General features: G+C 25.0%; 2 protein-coding genes across 3 annotated transcripts; one reads left to right on the top strand and one right to left on the bottom strand.

The window, feature by feature from the left end:
- Nucleotides 1-7999, top strand: LOC113561251. Its single transcript, XM_026967567.1, has 9 exons — nt 1-100; nt 3291-3338; nt 3536-3700; nt 4426-4622; nt 5137-5257; nt 5348-5478; nt 5554-5685; nt 7469-7534; nt 7818-7999. The coding sequence occupies exons 1-9, from the start codon at nt 1-3 to the stop codon at nt 7986-7988; spliced, it is 1131 nt and encodes a 376-aa protein (XP_026823368.1). The 3' UTR covers nt 7989-7999.
- A 6254-nt stretch (nt 8000-14253) lies between these two features.
- Nucleotides 14254-23594, bottom strand: LOC113557423 (27 kDa hemolymph protein-like). 2 transcript variants are annotated; one of them, XM_026962934.1, is made up of 7 exons: nt 23453-23594; nt 22775-22835; nt 22425-22648; nt 15807-15928; nt 15590-15744; nt 15291-15441; nt 14254-15227 (listed from the first exon to the last, which is right to left on the bottom strand). In XM_026962934.1, exons 2-7 carry the CDS (start codon nt 22812-22814, stop codon nt 14993-14995), a joined length of 927 nt encoding a protein of 308 aa, XP_026818735.1. In that variant the 5' UTR covers nt 22815-22835; nt 23453-23594; the 3' UTR covers nt 14254-14992. The 2 variants fall into 2 exon arrangements, with proteins under 2 accessions (XP_026818735.1, XP_026818744.1); XM_026962943.1 differs by having other exon boundaries at nt 23463-23549.

Genomic DNA, 23594 nt, shown 5'->3' with positions numbered 1-23594 from the left:
ATGTCAGGTGTTGACGACATAAAAGATAATGCACAATTATGCTTCACGTGGTCTTGCGACCAGGCAACGTTGTCGCCGTTGTCGGTAAGACCGGCGGCCGGTACTCGTCCGGACCGACGTGTCTTCGCGTCTCACCCTGTGCCTCGGAGAGTCGACGGTGTCGTACCGTCGTTGCCCGTGGTGGCGGTTTACTTTCGTTTCCGGTCCGTAATATCTTAGTTCGCAATAAAGCGTAGACCGGTCGCTGCGGCACCTGTACTTTGTACCGGCGACCGTTGCGTACCGCGGCAATGTCTATAGCCAATACGCAGGATAATAAGAAAAACTTACAAGCGGTAAGTGGATATAGCCACCAATTGGAAATACTATTTGTAATCTATGATAAGATGCATTATGACGTCTAATAACAGCATACTGCGGTTTACGGTCTTCTCGCACACTCTGAAAAAAAGGATTTGCTGTACACGTGATAATATGGCGACTATTGCTGTATCGTCTGTTAAAGTCGTTTGTTGTACGCGTGACTATGTTTGTCATTAAATCTATGGTCAAGCGTATCTCAATAGATTTCAACCTACACCTAACTGATTAGCGGTCGGCGATGCATATCGTATCTTTGAATCGTCCAAGACCGTGGTGATGAACCGTATGTGGTATACCGAATTGAATATTATGATGCTATACTTTGGGAGCGATCGTGAGTTTATAATAAACTCGTATCATATAGAACACCTAGTTACCAATCGTATTATATTTTATATTATTCCTGCTCGTTTTCGGCATTCTAAAAAATACCTAGGATTTCTATATAACACCAGATTCAACACATTGCCGGTACCATATACATCTATTAACATACGTAATTTGCGCTGAAATATGTCGAGCGTAATATAATACTGTTTGTATTGGTGATGTACACATGAATACTGTTTTAATTACCACCGTGGCAGGTCACGGTTCGATAAAAGCATAAAAAAATTTCAAATTTTCAAATTTTAGTATCATAATGTTCGTAAGATTAAGTTATATCTTTTGCGTTAACCAGTTTTCAACAGTTATTTTGTCATAATTCAAAAATGAAAAACCATAGAAACTTAAAACTTTTTATATTTTATAATTTTTTTAATAAGTATTTATATTATAATTTTTTAAATATTATGGTAACATTTTCAAATTATTTTGACCATTTTTGATTTATTTATAGACGATTAGAATTGTTTACCTTTTTACGAAGGTGGATATTTGCCTGCATAATAACTAGGAAATCTAAAAAATATACAAATATTATTATTTTCTATAGACATTTTGTAGAAGTCAAATTTGAACAAAATTACGTATTTTAAAAATGAATAACGATTTTACGATGTTTATTATTTCGTTATAAATCAAAAACATTATTTGTGGGAACTTAAACCTCTTACGTTTATATTATATCACTATGAACTTAACAATATACAATAACATTTTTGATTTATTTTAGGATATTTTGTATTTATACTAAGACCCTAATTTTAATATTTTATCAATGATAGGTATATAAATAAAGTATTAAATTTCGAGTTATAAAAAATGATATACCTTAATATATAATATGTTATGAGTATAAACTATCATAATACCTAATTAAATACGAATAATGTAATAAATGCAATATATTCAGAAAAAATTATATCAACCTACCGTAAAACTAAAAGTAAAATAAATAACTTTCATAGCTTTGTCAAAAAAAAACATTCATCATTAAACATATTATGTTTAGTGTATAGGCTAAAAGACCGTTTCTGCTAATACATTATTAGATATATAGTGTCCCGTGAAGACTTACCCATTGAAATATCTCCTGAAATAATGGAGATATCATAATTTTGGTTTTATTATAAGATTCACTGAAACAAGGACTACAAATATTTCATGTTTTAATTTATTTTAATGTTTTAGTAAAGAAAAGTACAAGAAATTTTAACCTCACTTAAGTACAAACTATAGATCTATTGTCTATCTATAAAACCTCCTAAGGTTATAAATCTAAGAATTTTATCAAATACATATCATGTATACAAAAATAAAAAAAAATCGCTCAGAATCTAAATATCTAAAAATTATCATTCCTGTAAATAGCTCAAAACATGTCAAAATACATTTTATTTTATTATGTAAAGACTAAATTAACTGCTGATTATAGTTACGTTTTTGAAATAAGAACAAAGAAATTAAAACACACGGCACTTTTATTTGTAATTTAATATCCATTCTAATAACAAGACCGAAATGTAAACAATAGAACATTTTATATAGAATTTAAATGATCATTATTTTGTAGTGTTTTATTTACTCATATATATGATATATTATAATTTAATACCATAACGTACAATTTTAATTTAATGCATTTTTACCACAGATGTTTTAATTTTAGGTATTAATTTATTATTTATACATCAAACAATTAAGTTTCAAATGGATTATTAGAAATAATCAGTGAAAACTAAAAACCGATTTTAGAAAGAAAGAATTTCCCAAAATTTCAACATAGCTATTGAACATAATAAGGTAGACAAATTAACTAATGCAACGTGCAGGTAACAATTTAAGTTGTCATAAATAATAATCAAATTGTTAATGAAATAGTGAAGTGTTTATTGAAAATTTAAAGCCAGAAGAGCTAAATAATATAGCTTCGAAAGAAATAATTGTTCAACAATTTTGAAAAAACATCTGAAAAATACTAGATTTTAGCGCCTTTTAATTTGTGTTCCAGCGCTCACTGGTTTTAAACGAGTACCCGGTTACACGTATCAGAATCTAAAAATCTAAAAATTCATATTTCTGATGTCAAAATACATTTTATTTTATTATTTAAATTAATTGCTGATATATGAATCTTTAATTATAGATTATAGTTACATTTTTGATACAACAAAAAATAATATTAAAACCCAACACATTTTCATTAGTTCTAATAACACGACCAATAAATAATAGAATATTTTATCTAAAATTTAAATGATCATTATTTTATATTGTATTAATTACTCGCATAAATTATAATTTAATACCATAATGAACAATATAAATTTAATGAGTTTATATCACAGATGTTCTAATTTTAGGTATTAATTATGAACATTATTAGTAAATAGAAAATTATAAATAATATATTAGTTTTACGATCCATTTAAAATTGTTATTACAATAAACTGCTAGTCTACAACAGTAAACAGTTTTATATCTTTTGAAAAAAATCCCATACACCTCATACATCTTATTTATTAAAATGAAAATTATTTTAGTGTTTATTTTGAGCATATTTTATTATTATCCATTAATCTTAACACAAGGTATTTAAATTTTTTTTTTATTATTATTATTTTTTTTTTTATAAACATTTACAAAGTTATAGAAAGGCTTATAGTTATTACGTACATCTGTAAGAATATTTTTGTTGATCTCAATTTAATAAATCAAATTATTTAAATTATTAAAACAAATGTTTTTTACTTTGCTTAATTATTAATATTGTATCCGTTTGTTTTAGATGCAAAACCAGTTGTTTGCTTTTTAGCTGGAGAAATGTGGAATAGTCGGGGAACTGGTTATGTATTCAATGTAAACGAATTGCCAGAACCTTGTGATATATTTATAGTAGGTCAATTTCCTATGGACCTTGGTGATGATGTCGGTATAATTAAACAAGATGAAAGTAAAAATAATAATTATAAACATTTTAAAGACACATATATAATATGGTTGATTGTAGATTACGCTTTTCTTATGTTATTTGGGATGAACAAATGACTACTTGTAATACATATAGGATAATCTGTTTAACAGACAACAGTGATAATGATAAATTTAGTATGTATCATTATATAAACAAATATTTTCAAAAACATTTCGAGGTTCATGCCAATATAAGGAGTTGTATAACATTATTTTCACTTTTGAAACCATTATTATATTTATATATTGGTACATATAAGTATATAATATATCATAATCTAAAATGGAATACTTATTTTTTAAAAATTGGTATTTAAAATAAATATCAAATATTGTGGTACGATGTACAAATAGGAAAATTATTGTACACAAAAAATGTTGCGAGGTACAATTTTAACTTCACTATTGATAACTAATAGCTTAATAATTTCAATATTTCAATACCTACTTGAAATATTAGATCTAATTCTCAATCTAGGCGATGACTGATTACAAACACAATACAAAATAATAAAAATCAACTTAATAAAATCGATAAAATATAGAATAATTTTATATCACAGTTATTAGTTATTAGACAGTGATGGTGACTAAATAAGTTTGTGTAGGTACCTATTTATGAATGTAAATTAAGTGAGTTTTTAACTAATAAAAACTGTATATTAAATACTTTATCTAATTATAATTATATTTTAATAAATATAGATGCAATGATAAGCTTAATAGAATCTAATAAAATTGTTTACCTACGCATTGGATTCAAATACCAGCAAGATTGGTACTCAATACTCTATCCTGAAGATGCAAATCAAGTTAAGACTCAAAAATTTGATCTAATAGTCAATTTTTTAAAAAAACACAACATTCGTGGTCTTTTTATGTGGTTTCCATTTTTATTAGATGTAAGTAAGATTAGACATAATTAATTTCGCATACAATTTTATGTATTTAAAAGTTTTAATATAAATTGTATATAGATGGTTAATTTTTACCATGTAAAAGTACAACAAACAAAATTTTATAGTTTCTTCCATAGGTTATTTTTAAGAATATAATATAATGTATTGAAAATAATAAAGATATTTTGCAACTTATCATTATCGGTATTATTAAAAACATGTTTTTTCTTTTGGAATATGACGTGTGAACTTCAATTAACTGCCGACTAACACTTGTGTTGATTTGCAGCCGTAATTTTTTCAATTATACCTGATGTATGACCTGAGGTTGGGCCAAGTATAAGCGCGTTATTTATACATAATGCCGCACCAGTATACCTACTTGTTATTATACTTAAACGTCTCATTAAAAATCGTGGTTAAAAGAATAAAATCTATGCACAAAAAAAATAATTTTTTTATACAAAAACGAATATATTATTATTTATTTTGATTAATCATAATATCTTTTTCTTAGGGTGATATACCAAATGTGTCACAAAAACTAAGTGATTTTGTCACTTCGATCAAAAATGAAGTAGATGGATTAAAAGTTGGTATAGAATTTTATGCATTCGATCAGATTTCAAATAAAACCCGTAAGTAATATAAAACTTTTATTGGATATTTTTATATTTCGTAAATTATTTTTTTATATTCTAATTATTATAACAATTACATTCTTTAAGGTATTGATTTTACATTGATAAATGAAGTAATAGATCATTTTGTCATTGATCTTACAAACTTAAACGCTTGTGATGAAAATTCAAAAAAATATGGGTTGGATCCAATATCTAGTGAAACTATGTTATCCATAGTACGTACTTATATTTAAGTATAGGTAATATTTGAAAATTTGAAAAGAATAAAATAATCACTAATAATTATTCAGGATACAATTACAAATATTGTGACTAAATCAACAGTGGATCAATCAAAATTGTTTGCTAAGATACAAGCAAGTGTTATAAAACCAAGTGATCTAGTTGAAAAAGGTGCTTTGACCATCACAACGTATTCAAAAGTATGAATCATCTTATATCTCAATAAATAGTTTATTATATGGTCATATTTAAAAAGGGAGAGAGAGGTAACCACTTTACTGTATATAAACACAATAAGTTATAGATAAAATGCTTCGATTTTCTATAGTTACTTGAAATGTTATCGAAATGTTTATATTATCGTTTTCTATTTACGATAACATTTTCAAAATGTTTCAAATATTTTTTATTTTTGTCATAAGATATTTTAAAACCGTTTAGCTTTTTCATTTATAAATGTCGCTTAAAAATTATTTGCTGGGTGGAAATACTTGAAAATTTAATACAATATCACACAAAATATATATCTGTTTAAAAATATATAGGTACACATTATTTTTTTTTATATACATTTGAAGTTAAAATTTTGACAAATTAATCAAAATCGTCAAACTATCGTTTTTTATATAAAAAAAACCGTTACTATTGAATTGATTTCTTGGCTATTGAAAAGTGTGTACGAGTTGATAGGTAACTGAGTAACTCTATATGGTTCTCAAACTATAATTTAGACAGGTAGGTAGAAAAAGATTTGGTGGAAACGACTGACGCCTTATTTAAAATAGCAGTTTTTATAGTTGAACACTCAAGAATATTATGCGTGCTCCAGTATTGTTATAGCCAATAATCATTATTATTTCAATATAAATGTGTAGTTACATGGATATGTACTTTTCGTAGTGTAAATTTTTCAATATGAAATTCATATTTCCCAAAAAGCAAATATTCCACCAAGTACATGGGCTTAGATCTCCACTACTATAAACAGAACTACGAATAATTAGATGAGTTAGATGAGTTGTTTTTGTAGTAGAAAATTAAATATTTATTAATTTATAGATGAACTGTTAAAAGTACAATCGGAAACTATGAAACGTTTATGAAATGCAGAAACAATATGCTATGTATATATTAGAAAATCCAAAAAAATTCGAAAAAAAAAAGATTTTATGAGAGAAATGATGAACATGATATTTAAGAAGTTTTTAAAATTAATGTGTTTAAAATTTTTACCAAGTGCAACTAAAATGTGATCCAAAATTGAATAGGGGAATCAACTCGTACATACCTTTAAATTGCCCGATATTAGCCAAATACAAAAAGTAAATTTTGGAAATCAACTCAACAACAGACAACTATATGAAAAACTTGATATTATATTTTCAAGGGTTACCTTATTATAAAAATAAATTAAACATTTTATAATTATTGTTTAATATTAAAAATTAAATTAGGTAATAAAAAACTATAATTAAAAATATCTATACATAGCTAAAAATAATAAAAATTTTTAAATTATTATTCTGGATTTAAATTGTATTTATGTAAAATTCCCAGATTTTCTCAGATATATTTTTTTATTTATTAGTATTCCAATTTTTTTGAAATAAATGTTCTGGATTTTTTTACTTTATCTTCCAAAGTACAGACTAATACTAAGCTACTTAAATTATTTACATTAATTTATTAATTTATTTACAATCATTCTTTTAATTTTTTTCCCTTGATTTTAGAATGAAGAAAGAATAGTTAACTAGTTATTATGCTGTGGTTTTTAAAACTTAGATGAGTTTAAAGTAGATAAATATTATCTACTTAAGGTACTTTTGTTCCAATTCATTCCACTTATAAGATACTATAAATGTTTTCAAAGTATGACGTACAAATAGTATTTAGATCGTAGTGTTTTATATAGCATCTTCTTTTTAAATTTTACACATTTATCAAATTTATCTGAAAATTACATTTTCGTTTTAATTACAGTATTGTGACGATCAAGAGGATACATCTCGATGGTGTGGGAACCCTTCAAAACTTTCATATGACCAAGTAAATATATTATAATTAATAAACAAAAGGGAACTAAGGAATCTATCTTGAAAAGAGACGTATCCGGGAATACATTTGCCTTTTTAATTACTCATAGTTAAAAGTTTTTTAAATAATTTTAATTTTAATACATAGTTTTTCTAGAATACAAATATTATTCTGAAATTGCATCATCATGTCAGTGTTATCTATATAGTTTGAACTACAGGATATAGCATTTGGTTATTGTTATTATAAATTATTATTTAAAAAATTGTATTGTTTTTTTTTTTTTTTTTTTTAGGGAGCTTATGTAGCACAATTCTACAGTGGATTATTTATAGAAAATCTGGATGCAGATGATTTTCTGTGCAAATGTGGTTGTAAAAAATTTCCAGTAACAAATTTAATTATTGATGGATGGAAAAAATGTGATTTTACAACGTGTCCTAAACTAGATAAAAAAGCGATTTAATAATGTAACTCTAAACATTTATAATAGGTAATATTATCATCAATATTATTGCTAAAATATCATTAATTAAGTGTTAATTCATTTAAAACAATAATATAATTAGATCCATTTTATTAATAATTAAATTATATTAACCGTATAATCATAATGTATATTTCTGTTCTATAAATAATTTTTAATTACATAGTAATGTTATATGAATTCATGACACATTTATGTATATTGCTAAGATAGTATTTATTTTACTAGGTTAGGTATTCGTAATATTATGATAGGTTTATTTCATTTGTACCAAAAACATATTTTGATTTTTAATACTATTATCATTTAATAATTATATTATTATTATTATATTTTGTTATTTAATATATTTCTTATTGTTACTTTTAAATTATATTGTAATTTATAAGTTTAACCTTAAAAGGACGCCACACCACCCGTAATTTGATTATAAAAAGTGTTTTGTGCGGGACAACTTTTCTCTTTATCTGTGCAATGTTGTGCTCTAATTTTTGATAGTACTGTCCAACCATATTTTATAAGTAAATGAAAAAAACAAAAAAAATGAAATATTTGGAAACAAATAATTTTGTTTCTATTTATATTTATCTAAATTATAAACACGTAGTTGCACAGATAATTTTCTACGTTATATGTTCAGAAATTTTAGAGTCTCTACTATGAATATGGTGTGAGAAAAGTAGTCCCGCGTAAAACAGTTTTAGAGAAAAATAAATTATTATTTCGATCGATATGTGCTGCGCTCATATTATGTATACGGCCGCGTTAGGCATTCAACGTTCATCCACACTCCATTATTCATTCGTTGGTGGCGTGCAAGTGTTGTCGGCCAGCGACCTTCCAGACCGATCGCGCCGATTACTTATTATATTTCCGAAAATTATTATTATTTGTACAGACACAAACAATTAATAATTCTGCAAAAACATAAATAGTAAGGCGTCTGGGAGAGGGTCTGTAATACTATTATAACTTATAATAATACAATTTGAAAAACATTTTATATTATTATTATAGTATCAATCACTAACTAAGTGGGTACTAGAATATTATAAACGTATCACGATATCACGTATAGTGTTTTATTAATATAATATTTTTCATCTATTTCTTTTTCCCGTTGAACAATGTCGCCAAAAAAAATACGTGCCATTATAAAAAAGCGTGCCCGAACAGGTAAGACATGTATGAAAAAAATAATGAAACAAATTCGTAATACACCCTGAGTAACATTTTATATTTACTATTTATAATTTATACATGTTATATATTTTAAATTGTTCAATTATTGAATAAAAATAATAAAATAGAAAATGTAAACTCGTGTAGGTATTAAAATATTATTTAAATTTATTTTCATCAATATGAGTAAGTACAATCATAAGTATTAATTAATACTAATATAAATACTAGTGTAGTATGATGAATAGGGCTATGACTTTAATGTACTAAATAACCTTAAAAAAAATTATATGTATTTATTTTGACGGAATTTGGGTAATTAAAAATACCGGAAAATGAACTATAAAAGGAAAATATGACTTAAAAAGGCAAAAAATGACCTAAAAACTTAAAAAGTAAAAAAATGCAAAATATAAGTTTCATAAATGGATTTGTTGTTATACATAATTCAAATTATGTACTTACAACGCTGTAAAAAAAAAAAATGCACTTTCCTACAAATTCACGCAGGACCGTCCTAAAGCTGGGTTGAGCAGAGCCCAAGCCCCGGGCCCCGCGGCTAAGACTTCTCGTTTGGGCCCCATGCTTACGCACTTGTAAGATCCTAAGTTTTCTTTAAACAATGATTTACATACATATTACAAATAAAGTTTGAATTTTTATTTGTCAACATTACATTATTAATTCAATGAAATCAAATACAAAATAAGGATTGGCAAGTGTGGGTATAGCTCTGCTTGTATTATAGGTCATTATAACAGATGTGTTAAATTTGAATGCAATGACAGGTATCATTGTATACGAAAAACGATTCTAAATGGAGATAATTTGACAATCTAGGACTGTATTAAGTTAGCATACCTTTTTTTTTTAAATTATAATTTTTAAAATGTATATAATTTGTTTATTTGAATTTCTTATAACAGTTATAATAAAAATGTTATAGATAGCATAATTTTTAATAATTTCAATTTTTTTCATGTGTGACATTGAAATTTGATCCATGTGCCGACTTTTGCACGCGTGTCGTAGGTTCGCCACCCCTGATCTAGGATAATTGGTAGGATATTATATTAAATTATTAGCTATATTTAAATTGTAATATATGGTTGTCTTACGCGATTTCATAAAAAATTAATTTTATCGGCATTTCAAAAAAAAAAAAAATTATTAAGGGTAAAAATTTCAATTGTCTGTAATAGCTTAAAAAAGTCAAAATATTTTGAAAATGTAATCGTAAATAGAAAATGCTAATACCTATAAGCATTTGATGAAAACTTCAAGTATTTACAATGTTTCATTTTTGAGTTACAGCAAAATAAAAAAATCGATTTGGTCGAAAACTGATTATGTGTAAAAATTCCCGTTGTTTCGTTACTTTTTAGGATTTTTCCTGACGCTTTTGAAAACTACTGGACATTTTTTACTTTTGACCCCCCTAAAGTACCACCTAGATGAATTTTTCTTTTCAGAGGGATTGAAGTAAAAAATCAAAGCACTATTACTACTCCAAAACGTGATGACAGACACAAAAATAAACACACATTAGTGTAAAAATCAATACATTCATTACTCCGTTCAGAATCTAATACTTGTAAAGACTACACTACGTCATTACGATAGTCAACAACCATAATAAAAGTATTAAAAGTGAATTGTCTTTTACATTAGTGTAGTAGTGTATTAAACAAATTGTTTAATAATTGCCCTTGTTCGCAATGCGCTACATTGTTTTGTAGGCCCCACTAAAAGAGTTATGACCTGGGCCCCGCAAATTGTTGAGATGGCCCTGAATTCACAGCCCTATTGATGAATCTTGCATTTATCAACCTAACTAATGTCAACGGTGTAGCTAATAATAATAACAATAATATACGTAATCGCGAAAAGTGCTCTTTAAAAAAATTAGATAATAATAATGGTTAATACTATTAGTTTTTAAATATTGAACCTAAATACATTAAACCTACTTATTTTGTGTCTTATATAATATTAAAATGCGAATTGGATTTTATTATAGTTTATACATAAAAATTCAGGTTTCTAACATAAATTAAAGGGCTTAAAGTTTATAAAATTATATAAAATTAAAGTAATTCTCTAGAAAATAAAAAAATATAGATGTGTATATTGTATAATGTATATATAAATAATTAATAAATTAATTTATATGGCCATATGGGGCCCCGCAAAATTCTGCACCGGGCCCCCAAAACCATCGGGCCGGCACTGTAGTATATACTCCTATACCATAATATAATAAACATATCATATAAATACCTACCATCATCGTTTATATAATAATAACATTATTATTATAATACCATAATATTACCATCCAATCGTCGACACAATATTCCGTCACTGCGCATTATTAATAGCTATTGAGTTATTACGCGAGTCGACAATAGTACACCACTGATATTATAGTGATACATATATACCTACATTACGTGCATATGTTCGTAGGTATATCAAAAACGCGATGAGGCGCATCGGAAAATGGATTTTGCGAAACCAAAATTCATTTTACCTATATAGGCATATTGATTTTATTTCTTTTTCATTTTCATTTGTCTTAGTTCCTAAAGCGTTTTTAATTTACATATAGGAGATTTTTATAATTAGCGATGGATTAATTAACGCAGAGCCGTGCAAAGGTGATGGGGGTAATTAATTAGGGTAAGTGTCCCAGGGCGGCAAAAGTAGCAATATTTTAATAGGCGGCAAAAGACCCCCTGAAGCCCCCCCCAGTGTCCGCATATAATTTGGGGCGCCAAATTGAATTGCCCTAGGGAACCACTGATGATTAGTACGGCGCTGAATTAACGAAGTCTTAACTATAAATATTGCCGAAACGCAAAGTTGAGCGCGTTTTGAATATGTCTTTCATTAAAATCTGTTAAAATTTCTTAATTTTAAAAAACTCATAAAACAACACTTATAAATGATTTAGTAAGCTAAATTATTTATTTCGAGTATTATTCGACCTATTGAATTTCACTGGCTACATCAAGTATAATATTATTATCATTAATATCGTTATAAATAAACAGGACATCGATGATGAACGAATATTACCTATATAAGATGAACGTGATCAATTTATGTGTCTAAACTCAAAACTCATTAATTAAAAAATTTTAAGCTGTTTATAAAGTAAATAATTTTTTTAAATTTTTATTTTGTACATGATACAATACAATTACAAGTTTGGCACCTATAACCTTTTGAAATTTAAATAAATGTTAATATTTTATATATTTTTTAGCGTTTATACGCTCTTCCCATTATCTTTTTCTGTTGGTTCACCACGTGAACGCCTTAGATCTTAGCCCTTAGGAAACGTCTTGTTTTTTGCAGCTCCTGACGAAACTTAGCGCTACCTGCTCGGTTTTTTAACCGGAATGGAGGCTTTATAATTTAATGTTATTACTAGCGTAATTACTTTGTCACTCACGTATTAACGTTGTTTCAGGCGAGATACGTTTCATGAGATGCCCTTCTTGATATAGAAACAACAATACTATAAACAATAGATGTGTTTAATCGTTAGGTAAGCTGAACAGCGAAACTAATTACCTATTTTTTAAGTATTATAATTAACGTGAAGTTAACCTAAAATTAAAAAATTAAAATATAAACTTTAAATAGATATATACATATATATATATATATATATATAAGTATTGTCAAGCTGAAATAAATATTTTATTATTGCAATATAAATAATTAATTTTTATTGAATTATTATGAATTGATATGTTTTAATCATAACTGAAAGCTTCACTAATAATTAGATACTTTCAAATTGTCTTAAAAAAAAAATCAGCTTTCTAATAGAATTTGATTAAATCACACAATTTTTGTTTTGCTAGGTACTTAACATAACTAACTATTGTTCTTAGGAATTCAAAAACATTATTGGCCTAACAATTGTTGTCAATTTTTATTCAATTTAAATATTTTTATTTTTTTAAACTGTTTTAAAAATTATGTTCAGCAAAATGACTATCCTGAAAATGTAAATAACTTAATTCCATAAAAAATTGTTTTGATAATTTTTAAAAAAAAATTGAACTTATGCCATTTAAATATTTAATGAGAATTTCCATACTAATTATTGTAAAAAAAAATACATTTTAATAAATTGATTTTCTATGGAAATATTATAGGTTATACGGGACTTTTGGGACATACTGTATCTATCTATACAAAATTATAGGATAAACACTATGAACACTAAGTGAAAATTAAAATATTTGTAGTTATTAATTATTATTGTTTTTGAACTATAACAAAATAAATTAAACAATTTAGTCAAAAACCAACTAGTTTAGTGTAAAAATACTCTTTATTTCCTTAAAATTTTGATTGTTTTTCCGATTATAAAGTATAGAGTAAAAGAAATTAAACCTCACTAAAGTACAAACAAATCATTGTGTTGATATGTTTGTTAGAATTCATCGTCATTATTGTTAGCACCAATGTTATTAACATTAAGGTTTTGTCAGGCTTTAGTGATACGTAATTTATTTTTATTGCTCAATTAGCCAAACAAAAGGTTTAAAATATCAAGATAATGTTGTACCAGCATGAGTTATCTTTACTTTACTAATACATAACGAACAAAACTTTAATTTAAAAATAATTTATATTCAGCAGTGAATTGACTTATAACCAAATTCATAAGTAAGAATATTATCTAGTGCCTATGGTTTTTCTATTAATTCAATAATGAAAAAAGTAATGAGAACTTTAACATTTCCAAAAACTTACATTTTTAAAATGCTCATTAAGTCATAACAGTTAAATAGATTATTATGAATAAAAACTTGGTTTATTATACGTTTGTAAAATAAAGACAATACATGACAGTAAGACATCCTCTAAAGACCTCAAAATTGTATTGTCATAACAATATGTATTTGAGATTAATAATTTGTAATAAAATACATTTAACAATAATATTGATTGTATCACACAACTTAATTTAACTCAAAATGTATTTAATAGGAATATTTTGAATATATTATATATTTAGGTTGGTAACAAAGCAGTATATTATATTGGTAATACTAAATAGTAGATGATTTTTTATTTTGGGTTATACATACAAAATAAATAGTAAACATAAAAAACATAAATTACAATTAAAAAAATTCTTATACACACTTATGTTAGTGTGTACAAAATAAGTTATACTTTTATTCTATACACCAAAACTTATTGACCATTAATTTACACCAAACAGTTTGAGATAAAAGTTGTAGGCCATTACAACCTTCTAAATAATTAAGAATAACTAATCCACGGTTTTGAAAACTAAATAATGTTACAAAATATTTTAACATTGTTTTCATTAAAAAAATATATTATTTTATATTGGCATAATTACATGTATTTTCTGATACCATTTTAATATGTAAAAATATTGATTGACAACTAAAAACCATATAGTATATAACTATACAATTTGAACAGTTTTAAATTATATTTAAAGTTTTGAAAAAAATACATTGACTAATCAACATTTGTATACTATTTAAATTGATTTGTACAAGTTAACTATTCTTAGATTAAATATGTAAAAAAAGGGGGGGCCCGAGTATTCTTCAATAATTCATCTTAATTCTTCATTAATCAAATATTCAAAAATAAAAATATTACTGTCTAATATTTATAAATAGTAAATAAATTTAGTTTAGTTCAACATAGATCTAAATATATAATATGTATTAAGGATTTTGATTCTAAGCCTTACTTAAAATTGTTATATTATTCTGTAAGTACTACTAACATTAGTAGAATCCAATTCGACCTAACAGGATTGTTAAACTACATAATGCTGTAATAGAGATCGTTGCATGTAACGAAACACCTGAAGATTTTTTACGCGTTTGAGCACTCTGAAATTTTGAGCATGGTGTTGATCGACGTACAAACTCGAACAATGATTCGATGATGTTAGCAGGTGTTGGTTCACCACATTTTTCTAATTCAGCAATTACACACACTTGTAACTCAGACATACTCCTGTGAAATAAAAATACCATTAGTTAATAATTAATCACAAATTATATTAATTAAGATACATACTTGCATTGATCTTCTTCAAATTTGAATGCTGGCAAGCTAGATAAGCTTGGTTCGCCATTGGGCATATACTTACTAAATGATGTATTTAGACAGTGTTGTATAGCTTCTTTTTTGTCCATTATACAATCTGGACCGCCCTCTGAATAAAATACTAAATAAAAAGAAGTATAAAACACATTATTATTTAAATTAAAATAACTACTACTATTCAGTTATGAATTTAAGAAATAATTAATTAAGTATATAAAAAAGTTAATTCAAGTTCTTAAAAACATAATATATCAATAACTATATCTTACATGCTATACGATCACCCTCATCATGGCACACAAATGATAATAAAGCTTCCGTGACACTCTGAAGAATTTTTTTGCTATCTTTTTCACCTTCGTCCAAGCATACATCAATAGTAGATGTAAAGTTTAAAACACAATCCTTAAAATCTGGTGACTTTCTAAAATATAAATATTAATTTATAAACTTGTATTCTCTTTTAATCTATTACGTTTCACTCACCTGCAATATTTCTTAAATACCATATCAAGATCACCTTTAGGTTTGGCGTCATTAATCTCTTTTTTTATTTCTGCAATATCAATTAGAGATTTTACACAAACTTCAAAATCTTTCTTTGCCTCCTAAAAACAAAAATTAAATTATTCAAATATTAATAGTGTAAATATTATAAAAAGTTACAACTATTAAATAATAATAAAAAAATAAATGAATAACAATAATTATAATAATAAAGAGAATAAAATTATAATACTTAAATCAGCGAATGTTTAATTATTATTATTATTATTATTTTGTTCACTGTCTACCATAATGATTTCTGAAATATTTTATTAACCACAAAAAGGAACAATAAAATATCAATTTGTTTTTAACATATTGTAATCATATATATTTATATATAAATGCAATAGTGATTTTTTTTTATCCAATACAAATAATATTTTCAATATCTCTGAACTAATAATAATATACAAGTTATAAAAAGGTTTATTGTTCACTTAAAAATTTATAATTATATGGTTTTAAGAATAAGTATTTATAAAAAAAATTAAAATCTTATAAACTTATATTAATATATATATATATATAATAAATTATTAGTAGATATTTTAGTTTTATTATAAGTATTATTTGAAGTATTATTAGTAATAATTTAAAAGTTCAAAGTTGGAATTTAAGTTAGACAAATAGCATTTGTAATTTTATGTATTTATTGATAACCTTAATATGAAAAATGTGTTTAAGTATTTGGAAATATAATGTATAAATTACCTATTAAAAATATAAAATAATAAGCAAAATGTTTAATCAATATTCACATATTACAACATTATAAGTATAATACATTTGATTTTTATTCTGTAAACTTTATTTGATAGATGGTAAAAAAAATCTTTTTAAAAATTAACAATCCACCTTATTTTCTGGAAAAATCTGACTTTGATGATAAACAAAGCAAAAAAGGAAAGAAAAATTTATATAAGAAAAAAATTATTTAATTTTTTGGTTGATAAAAACTCAATTTTGTTATTTATAGTAGTTAGTAGTAGTATTAATAATTTAATCTATGTTTACCAAAATATGTAAAAAAAAAAATTAAAAATAATAATAGCCTAACCAGGATGTTTGTTAAATATATACTTAAAGCTTAATTGAATTTAATAAATGTGATACTTTGTAATTGGACTACAAATAAGTTATAATTCTAGTTAAAATATAATAGAATCTAGAGTGATTCAGGGCTACTTTAATCATCTTGAAGTAAACTTGTTTAAGAATATGATAAACATTTATTAATTGAATAATATATTTCTTTGAATATAAAAGAATTGAATAGACAAATTTTAAGATATCTAATTATTATGTAAGTAGGTATGTATTATATAAATTGTTAAAACATTGTTAGTACAGTAATAATAGTTTTCTATATTTAATAAGTTAAGCATGTTTAGTTTATATCATAAACTCATAAGAATTCCAATAAATTGTTATTATTAATAATGTTGTTTTTATTTTTTTGTAAGAAAAAAAAATGTATAAGTAACATGTACATACACCAACTGATTAAATATATATTAAACAATATTTAATCAAAACTACATTGATATTTTATTAACCATGTTATTGACATTTACATTTTCAATGTCATTATAATATTTGAAAAATTAACATAAAACATGGTATATTATGTATATTTATAATATTTAGAAAAATATAAATCATGAAATGTTCATCCAATATAATAATATGGCATTGATAATGGTATTATAAAATGTATGTTTAATTTATCCAGTCCAATTAAGAGAATTGAAGGTCTATAATCAAATTTAACACAAAATAAATATGGTTTATTTAACTTAGTATTGTAATAGTATAACCTTCAAGTGTTTATCGTTTAGTTATTTGTATTTATAAGCTATAGGTAATTTTAATAAAACTAGGAGATGTGCTAAAATAATATATTATATTTTTATTATTGTAAATTATAATGTTGCACAGTTATGACAAATATTCTATTAAATTGCATAATACAAAATTACATAAATACAGAAATCTTAAGGATGTGTAAATATAATTGACCTATCTCATTAAAATATATGTGTATAATAATTATGCAATTAAACAAAATATTATAAACAGACCAATGTATAGTCATAGATTTTAAGATTTAATAATTATATTTAATCTATGGTACAATATACTTTGAACTTAGTAACTAGATCATATACATAATTTAAGTAACAATATACAATAATACATGCTAGTTTTAACCATAATCATAAAGTATATTAAATTACTTAATTGAAATCTATACATAATGAATTACCAAAAATGCTTATTATTATTATTTTTATTTTTTAAAGCTATTAAATACTTTGTTATAATTTATTATTAACCTACAGGCACGTTTATATTGCCTAGCTAATTGATACACAAAAAAGTATTTCAAAGTTAATGAAACTTAATCAATGTATATTACATTTTTATTAAGGAATGAAAATGTTCCAATAAAACCTTAAATACTATATAAATATTCAATCTACAAAAAAGTAAATATTTATGAATAACATTCAATACATGTCTTACTTAGACCTCATTATAAACAAAAAAGAATTTAAATAAAAAATGCTAGTTCCATAATCTAATATCCAAATCATCTATTCTTTATAATATCTAAAACCTATCCATAATGATTTTTATTTGTAAACCAAAGAAAATAAAGCCATCATACTATATATCATTCCTGACTTCTCAAATACCAAAATCCGTTTGTACATATTATTAGCTAATAAAACTAAAAATGCTCTCTGTAATCTCAAAACTCAAAAGTAATTGTTGTCATAATTTATAACAGTAAAAAAAAAATCAATCGTTACTGATGAAAATGTTGCTTAAGACAAACAATAACAAAATATGCATATTACACAATAACAAAAATATGTAGATCATAAAAATATTAGTTAAGAAAAAAAATTGTGTAGAAAATGATTTTTTGTTCTCGCTGTTTATAATTTACTATGTGTGTTAAATCAAAGAATTTATTTATTATTCAATGACCTATGTTGGTATATAAACAGACACATCACATATAATAAAGAGCTACCTATTAATAAACACATTACCTGCTGAGTTGTGTACTTTACAACTATGATAAAATATAATGCAAAATATGTTTTGAAGCTATAAGGAATGGATTGCATAAAAGTATTCTCAAGTATCACAGACTATTGTGTCCAAAATTTAATCCTACAGTAATAGGTAATTTTGTTAACAGCATGATCAGTGATAATTATATTAAGTGTCTACACTAGCAGACAATTTATATGTTTTTATGCTGTTAAAATGAAGGCCACAAATAATAATTTGAGTAAAAATTGTTGAAAATCATCAAGGTTATTATAGAATGTATTACCTATCTTTATAAGTAGGCATAATATAACATAGTCATTTTAGATTCTGAGCAAATCAATGAATGTATTGGTTTTACAATAAAGTGAAAATAATGATTTTATTTACTGCTGTAATTCAAAAATTATTATTAAAACAACTTATTGACTAATTATTATCAAATATTTTTCTATTCCCAAATAAATTTTTAAAATACTGGATTAATTCTACATTATTTACATCGCAATCATTTATACTTATACGGTTCTATAGTACCCATGTTGGTATTGACTTATAAGTTACTTAAATACAATAATATATGATATAGGTATGAGATATTCTTGGTAAAAATTAGTTCAACCTATCATAGGTATTACTAAGAGTAATACAAATAAATGTATACAAGTTCATTTTATATATCTGTGCTCAGCAAGTACATACCTAATAGTAACAACAGCAATAAATATAATTTAATGGAGGAATGGGAAATGGTTGAACTAGTTAAGAAAAATTAAATGTAAAATATAATATTATAAGTAGGTACATCTAGGTACATTTTATAATCCATTTACAAAACATTTATTCATATTTATACCTGATTAATACTTAGATAGCAAAATTTTTAACTTTGGACTTGGAATCACTAAATACTTAAGATTTATATAAAGCAACAGTAAAAAAGCTATAAATTAATTTTTTTAAATATTTTAAAATTAATTCTAAATAAATAATCTAAATTTTTATGACACAGAACATTGTATTCATCATTATTTTTTAGAATAAGTAATGTTGCTTTACTTTTAGTTTAAATGGTAAGGATCTACACTGTAGGTCACAAACTGTGAAGTACAAAGTGCGGTTATACTATATTCTGATAGACAAATAAATGTTTTGCTGTTAAGCACTACTTACGTAGGTACCAATAATTTAATAAAATATATTATTTTTTTGTTTACATTAGCTTGACGTAAAGTTCACTGAGAATTTATTTTTAATTCTAAATATTATGGGATATAGATTATATCAAGCCATAAGTTTAAATAAGTGCATTATCGTGGTAAATCATTATTTTTCTTGTTTTCTGTGATTATTCTGAGTACTAACTAACCAAATAATGACAAATATGCCTATAGAAACAATTAAGTTATATTATTTTAATTAATCTATAGGTACCTAGATTAAAAATTTTGTATGATTTTTATAAAAATGTCTATGTTTAGATATAGATAGGTTCATAATTTAATATTTCTTGAATATTTTCATTTTTAATTAAATCTGATCTTAAAAAAATGTGTTGAGCAATAGGCTAAACAAGACTAATTATAATTATTAATAATTTATGAATATATGACTAAAACAAATTTATTAATTTTGATTAATTATTGGAGGATTAAGCAAATTAAATTGCAATGGTTCTCATAAAAATTGAGTATTCAACACAGAATTATTGATTATTTTATAAAATAGTATATCTTAGTAGAGGTACTTTATCTACATTAATATTGACTATCAGATATTAACCAACAAATTATGAAACTTATAGTTCAACTTCTGATGGATTACATATTTATTAAATTATTTTTATTAGATTTATTTAATGAAATAATTAAGCAACTAATACACAAAAAGCAAAACATAGGAATTTTGTATCATAATATAAGTTGCTATCTTAATATTACAAATTTAAATAAAATAAACTACATTTAGTATACCTATATATTTATATAAATAATTATTTAATATTTACTAATAAATGTATTCTAATTTATAGCTAGACACACGTAGAAGTCGTTTTAATAAACATATTTTAGATTCTGAGCAATTAATAGTATTTTACAATGTGTTTTTTCTTAGTCTGTCATCACCATTTGGAACAATAAAAATGCTTTAATTTTAAATTTTGAGCATGGTTTCTAATAGCAAATTTTCATATGCTATTATCCCTTGTTATATAACTATGGATTAAACATTTTTCACTAAATAAAAAAAGTTTAAAAATATATAGAAGATTATTTTTTATATAGACATTTCAAATTCAAAAGACAAAATTAGATATTTAAACAGAAAATACAATTTTTACTTATTTCGTTAGAATGCAAAAATATTATCTGTGAGGACTTGAAATTTTTATGTGGGTACCTATATTATTATATTTTATTTTCAATATTTTTAAATGTAATACTTTTGACCAAAATTAATTCAACATGCTATATCATTAATACTAAAAAAATAACTATATCTACTGGCAACTCACATGGTGAGCAGCTCGCTTAATTGAAAATAAAAGTTGTTTCTCTCTAATATTAATATAAATTATAAATATAAATCCTATCATAAAGTGTTATGGTATATACTTAATAATTAGTTTATAGGTTAACAAACATACTTTTGTTCAGAATTGTTTATGAAATGCAATGATTTATCAAAGAGTACAAACTTAACTCATACATGACAGTAACTTATTCAATGACCACTGATGAGATGTACTCAACACCTACTGTAAAGCAGAGCGGTAATCTTTCTCCATTTTTAATTTTAAAAATATTTATAATTAACAATAACTAAATATAACATTAATATTTAAAAATATTTAGTTAAAAAAATTAAGTACCTACCTAAATTTTAAGTATTATCAAATCCAACTATTTTATTTTACTTTTTAGAAGGTACCCATATTGTAAATATGTTAATATTTTATTTATTTATACACTTAATAAGCAGTTAGGTTACTTTTTTAAAAATTTACATAGGTACATATATTACATAATATATGCAATAGGTTATAAGGTCATTATACAGAGGGTCCAAACACATTTAACTTTATTGTATTTAAAAAAAAAAAAAAAAATAAGAATAAATTTAAATTAAAAAATGTTAAAAATGTTTATAAATTAAATGAAGAATCTTTTATTAAGGTACATTAAATCATTAATGCAGGTACCTATATAGATTATAGGGGTTATCAACTTTTAAATTATAACCTAATGCAAGTAAGATAATCTAGTTTGTAGCATCTACAATTTTCATAAGATTAATAAAAAAAAATTAGTAAAACATATTTTTAATAGTTTTATAACGAACGATGAATATTTTCAATAAGAGTTAACACAGCACATTTTAGTACAAAGAACATAACTCATTCACTTCTATATTTTCAATAAAAGTAGATATTTTAATGTTTCTATTTTAAGAATTAAAAGTAAAAAAATAACAATACTAAAGGCTTACCACAGTCATTTCATAAGAGTCGTTGGAATTGCTATTTTTTAAACATTTTTCTTTCAACACTCTTTCACCTTCGTCTAAGGCAGGTATGGACTCATTAAACTGATCCAAATTGGGTAAACCAGGAGCAAGTGAGCCAAACTTCTTTTTCACGGTGTCTTGTAAATCATTTAAATCCGTGTCCCCTTCGATTCCACTGACACCCCAGTTAACGTTGTTGCCAATAACTGAAAAACACAAACGGTACAGGGCATATTACAACGAGAATATTGGAAAGCGAGTAGGCACATTATAATATTATACAGATAAGTTCATGACAGTAAGGCACAATGACGCGAATTCGGAACACTCACCCAAACAGACGAATAGCGCCGGCAAAACGAATTTGTTCATGTTTTGTTCAGTGGTGATCAACTTAATAAAAAAAAAAAAAGTAAAAAAATTATGTTTATTCGAAAGATTGGCGACGGTGACTGTGATACACTCGCATAATACAACGAGGAAGCGGATTGAACAAAAAAAAAAAAAAAGAAACGATTTCACGATAATGAAATACGAAAGCGGACGCGAACGTAACGAGCAACGTAGATCACGACGAGACGTTTGTGCAGGTACTGACGAACTACGAAGTGAACAGTGAAGAGCGTTTGGCCGTTGTCCGCGACTGCCACGACCGACGGTGGATAGCAGAGGGAAAGGACACGGTCGGCAACCGTTGTCGAATGGAAAGCTACGGGAAAAAATATATTTAATATACTAGTCGGTAGGTATGTACACGAAACGGCGAAACTGCATTATTATTATTACAACAATAATCACAAGGTGAACCGGAAACCGCCGCCGATAATAAACCAATTCATGTGCGTCAAAAAGGTTTCTAGAGGAGTGGGGATAGCACACGGACACCGACCGTGTGCTATAATAAATGCTATTAAATAGGAGAAAAGGAGAAAAACGTTAATACAAGACGTCAAGTGTTTCGCAGACCGTGGACGCAATCCGGAATTATTAATATTTGTTATTGTTATTACTTAATATTACACGTTATTCAATTATTGCTAATTGTGTTGTAAGGAAAATAAAATCAGCATTCAATAACAATCACATTAATCACAATTCACAATAATAATGCTCTTGATAAAGTTAGGACTTTACTCGTAAACCGTATAGTAG

This window comes from Rhopalosiphum maidis, chromosome 1 (genome assembly GCF_003676215.2).
Source record: "Rhopalosiphum maidis isolate BTI-1 chromosome 1, ASM367621v3, whole genome shotgun sequence".
NCBI classification, from domain to species: domain Eukaryota; kingdom Metazoa; phylum Arthropoda; class Insecta; order Hemiptera; family Aphididae; genus Rhopalosiphum; species Rhopalosiphum maidis.
The sequence above is the reverse complement of the archived record's forward strand: the minus strand, read 5'-3'. Positions and strand labels throughout refer to the sequence as shown.

Bases quoted from the DNA above. Each gene is read 5' to 3' on its own strand.
- LOC113557423 (XM_026962934.1), bottom strand. From the start codon at position 22,814: ATGAACAAATTCGTTTTGCCGGCGCTATTCGTCTGTTTGG. The intron at 15,929-22,424 runs GTAAGCCTTTAG...TTTTGTTTTTAG, and splicing joins ACTCTTATGAAATGACTGTG to GAGGCAAAGAAAGATTTTGA. The intron at 15,442-15,589 runs GTAAGATATAGT...CTTTTTATTTAG, and splicing joins TGAGGGTGATCGTATAGCAT to TATTTTATTCAGAGGGCGGT.
- LOC113561251 (XM_026967567.1), top strand. From the start codon at position 1: ATGTCAGGTGTTGACGACATAAAAGATAATGCACAATTATGCTTCACG. The intron at 3,339-3,535 runs GTATTTAAATTT...CGTTTGTTTTAG, and splicing joins TCCATTAATCTTAACACAAG to ATGCAAAACCAGTTGTTTGC. The intron at 3,701-4,425 runs GTAAAAATAATA...TAATAAATATAG, and splicing joins TATAATTAAACAAGATGAAA to ATGCAATGATAAGCTTAATA.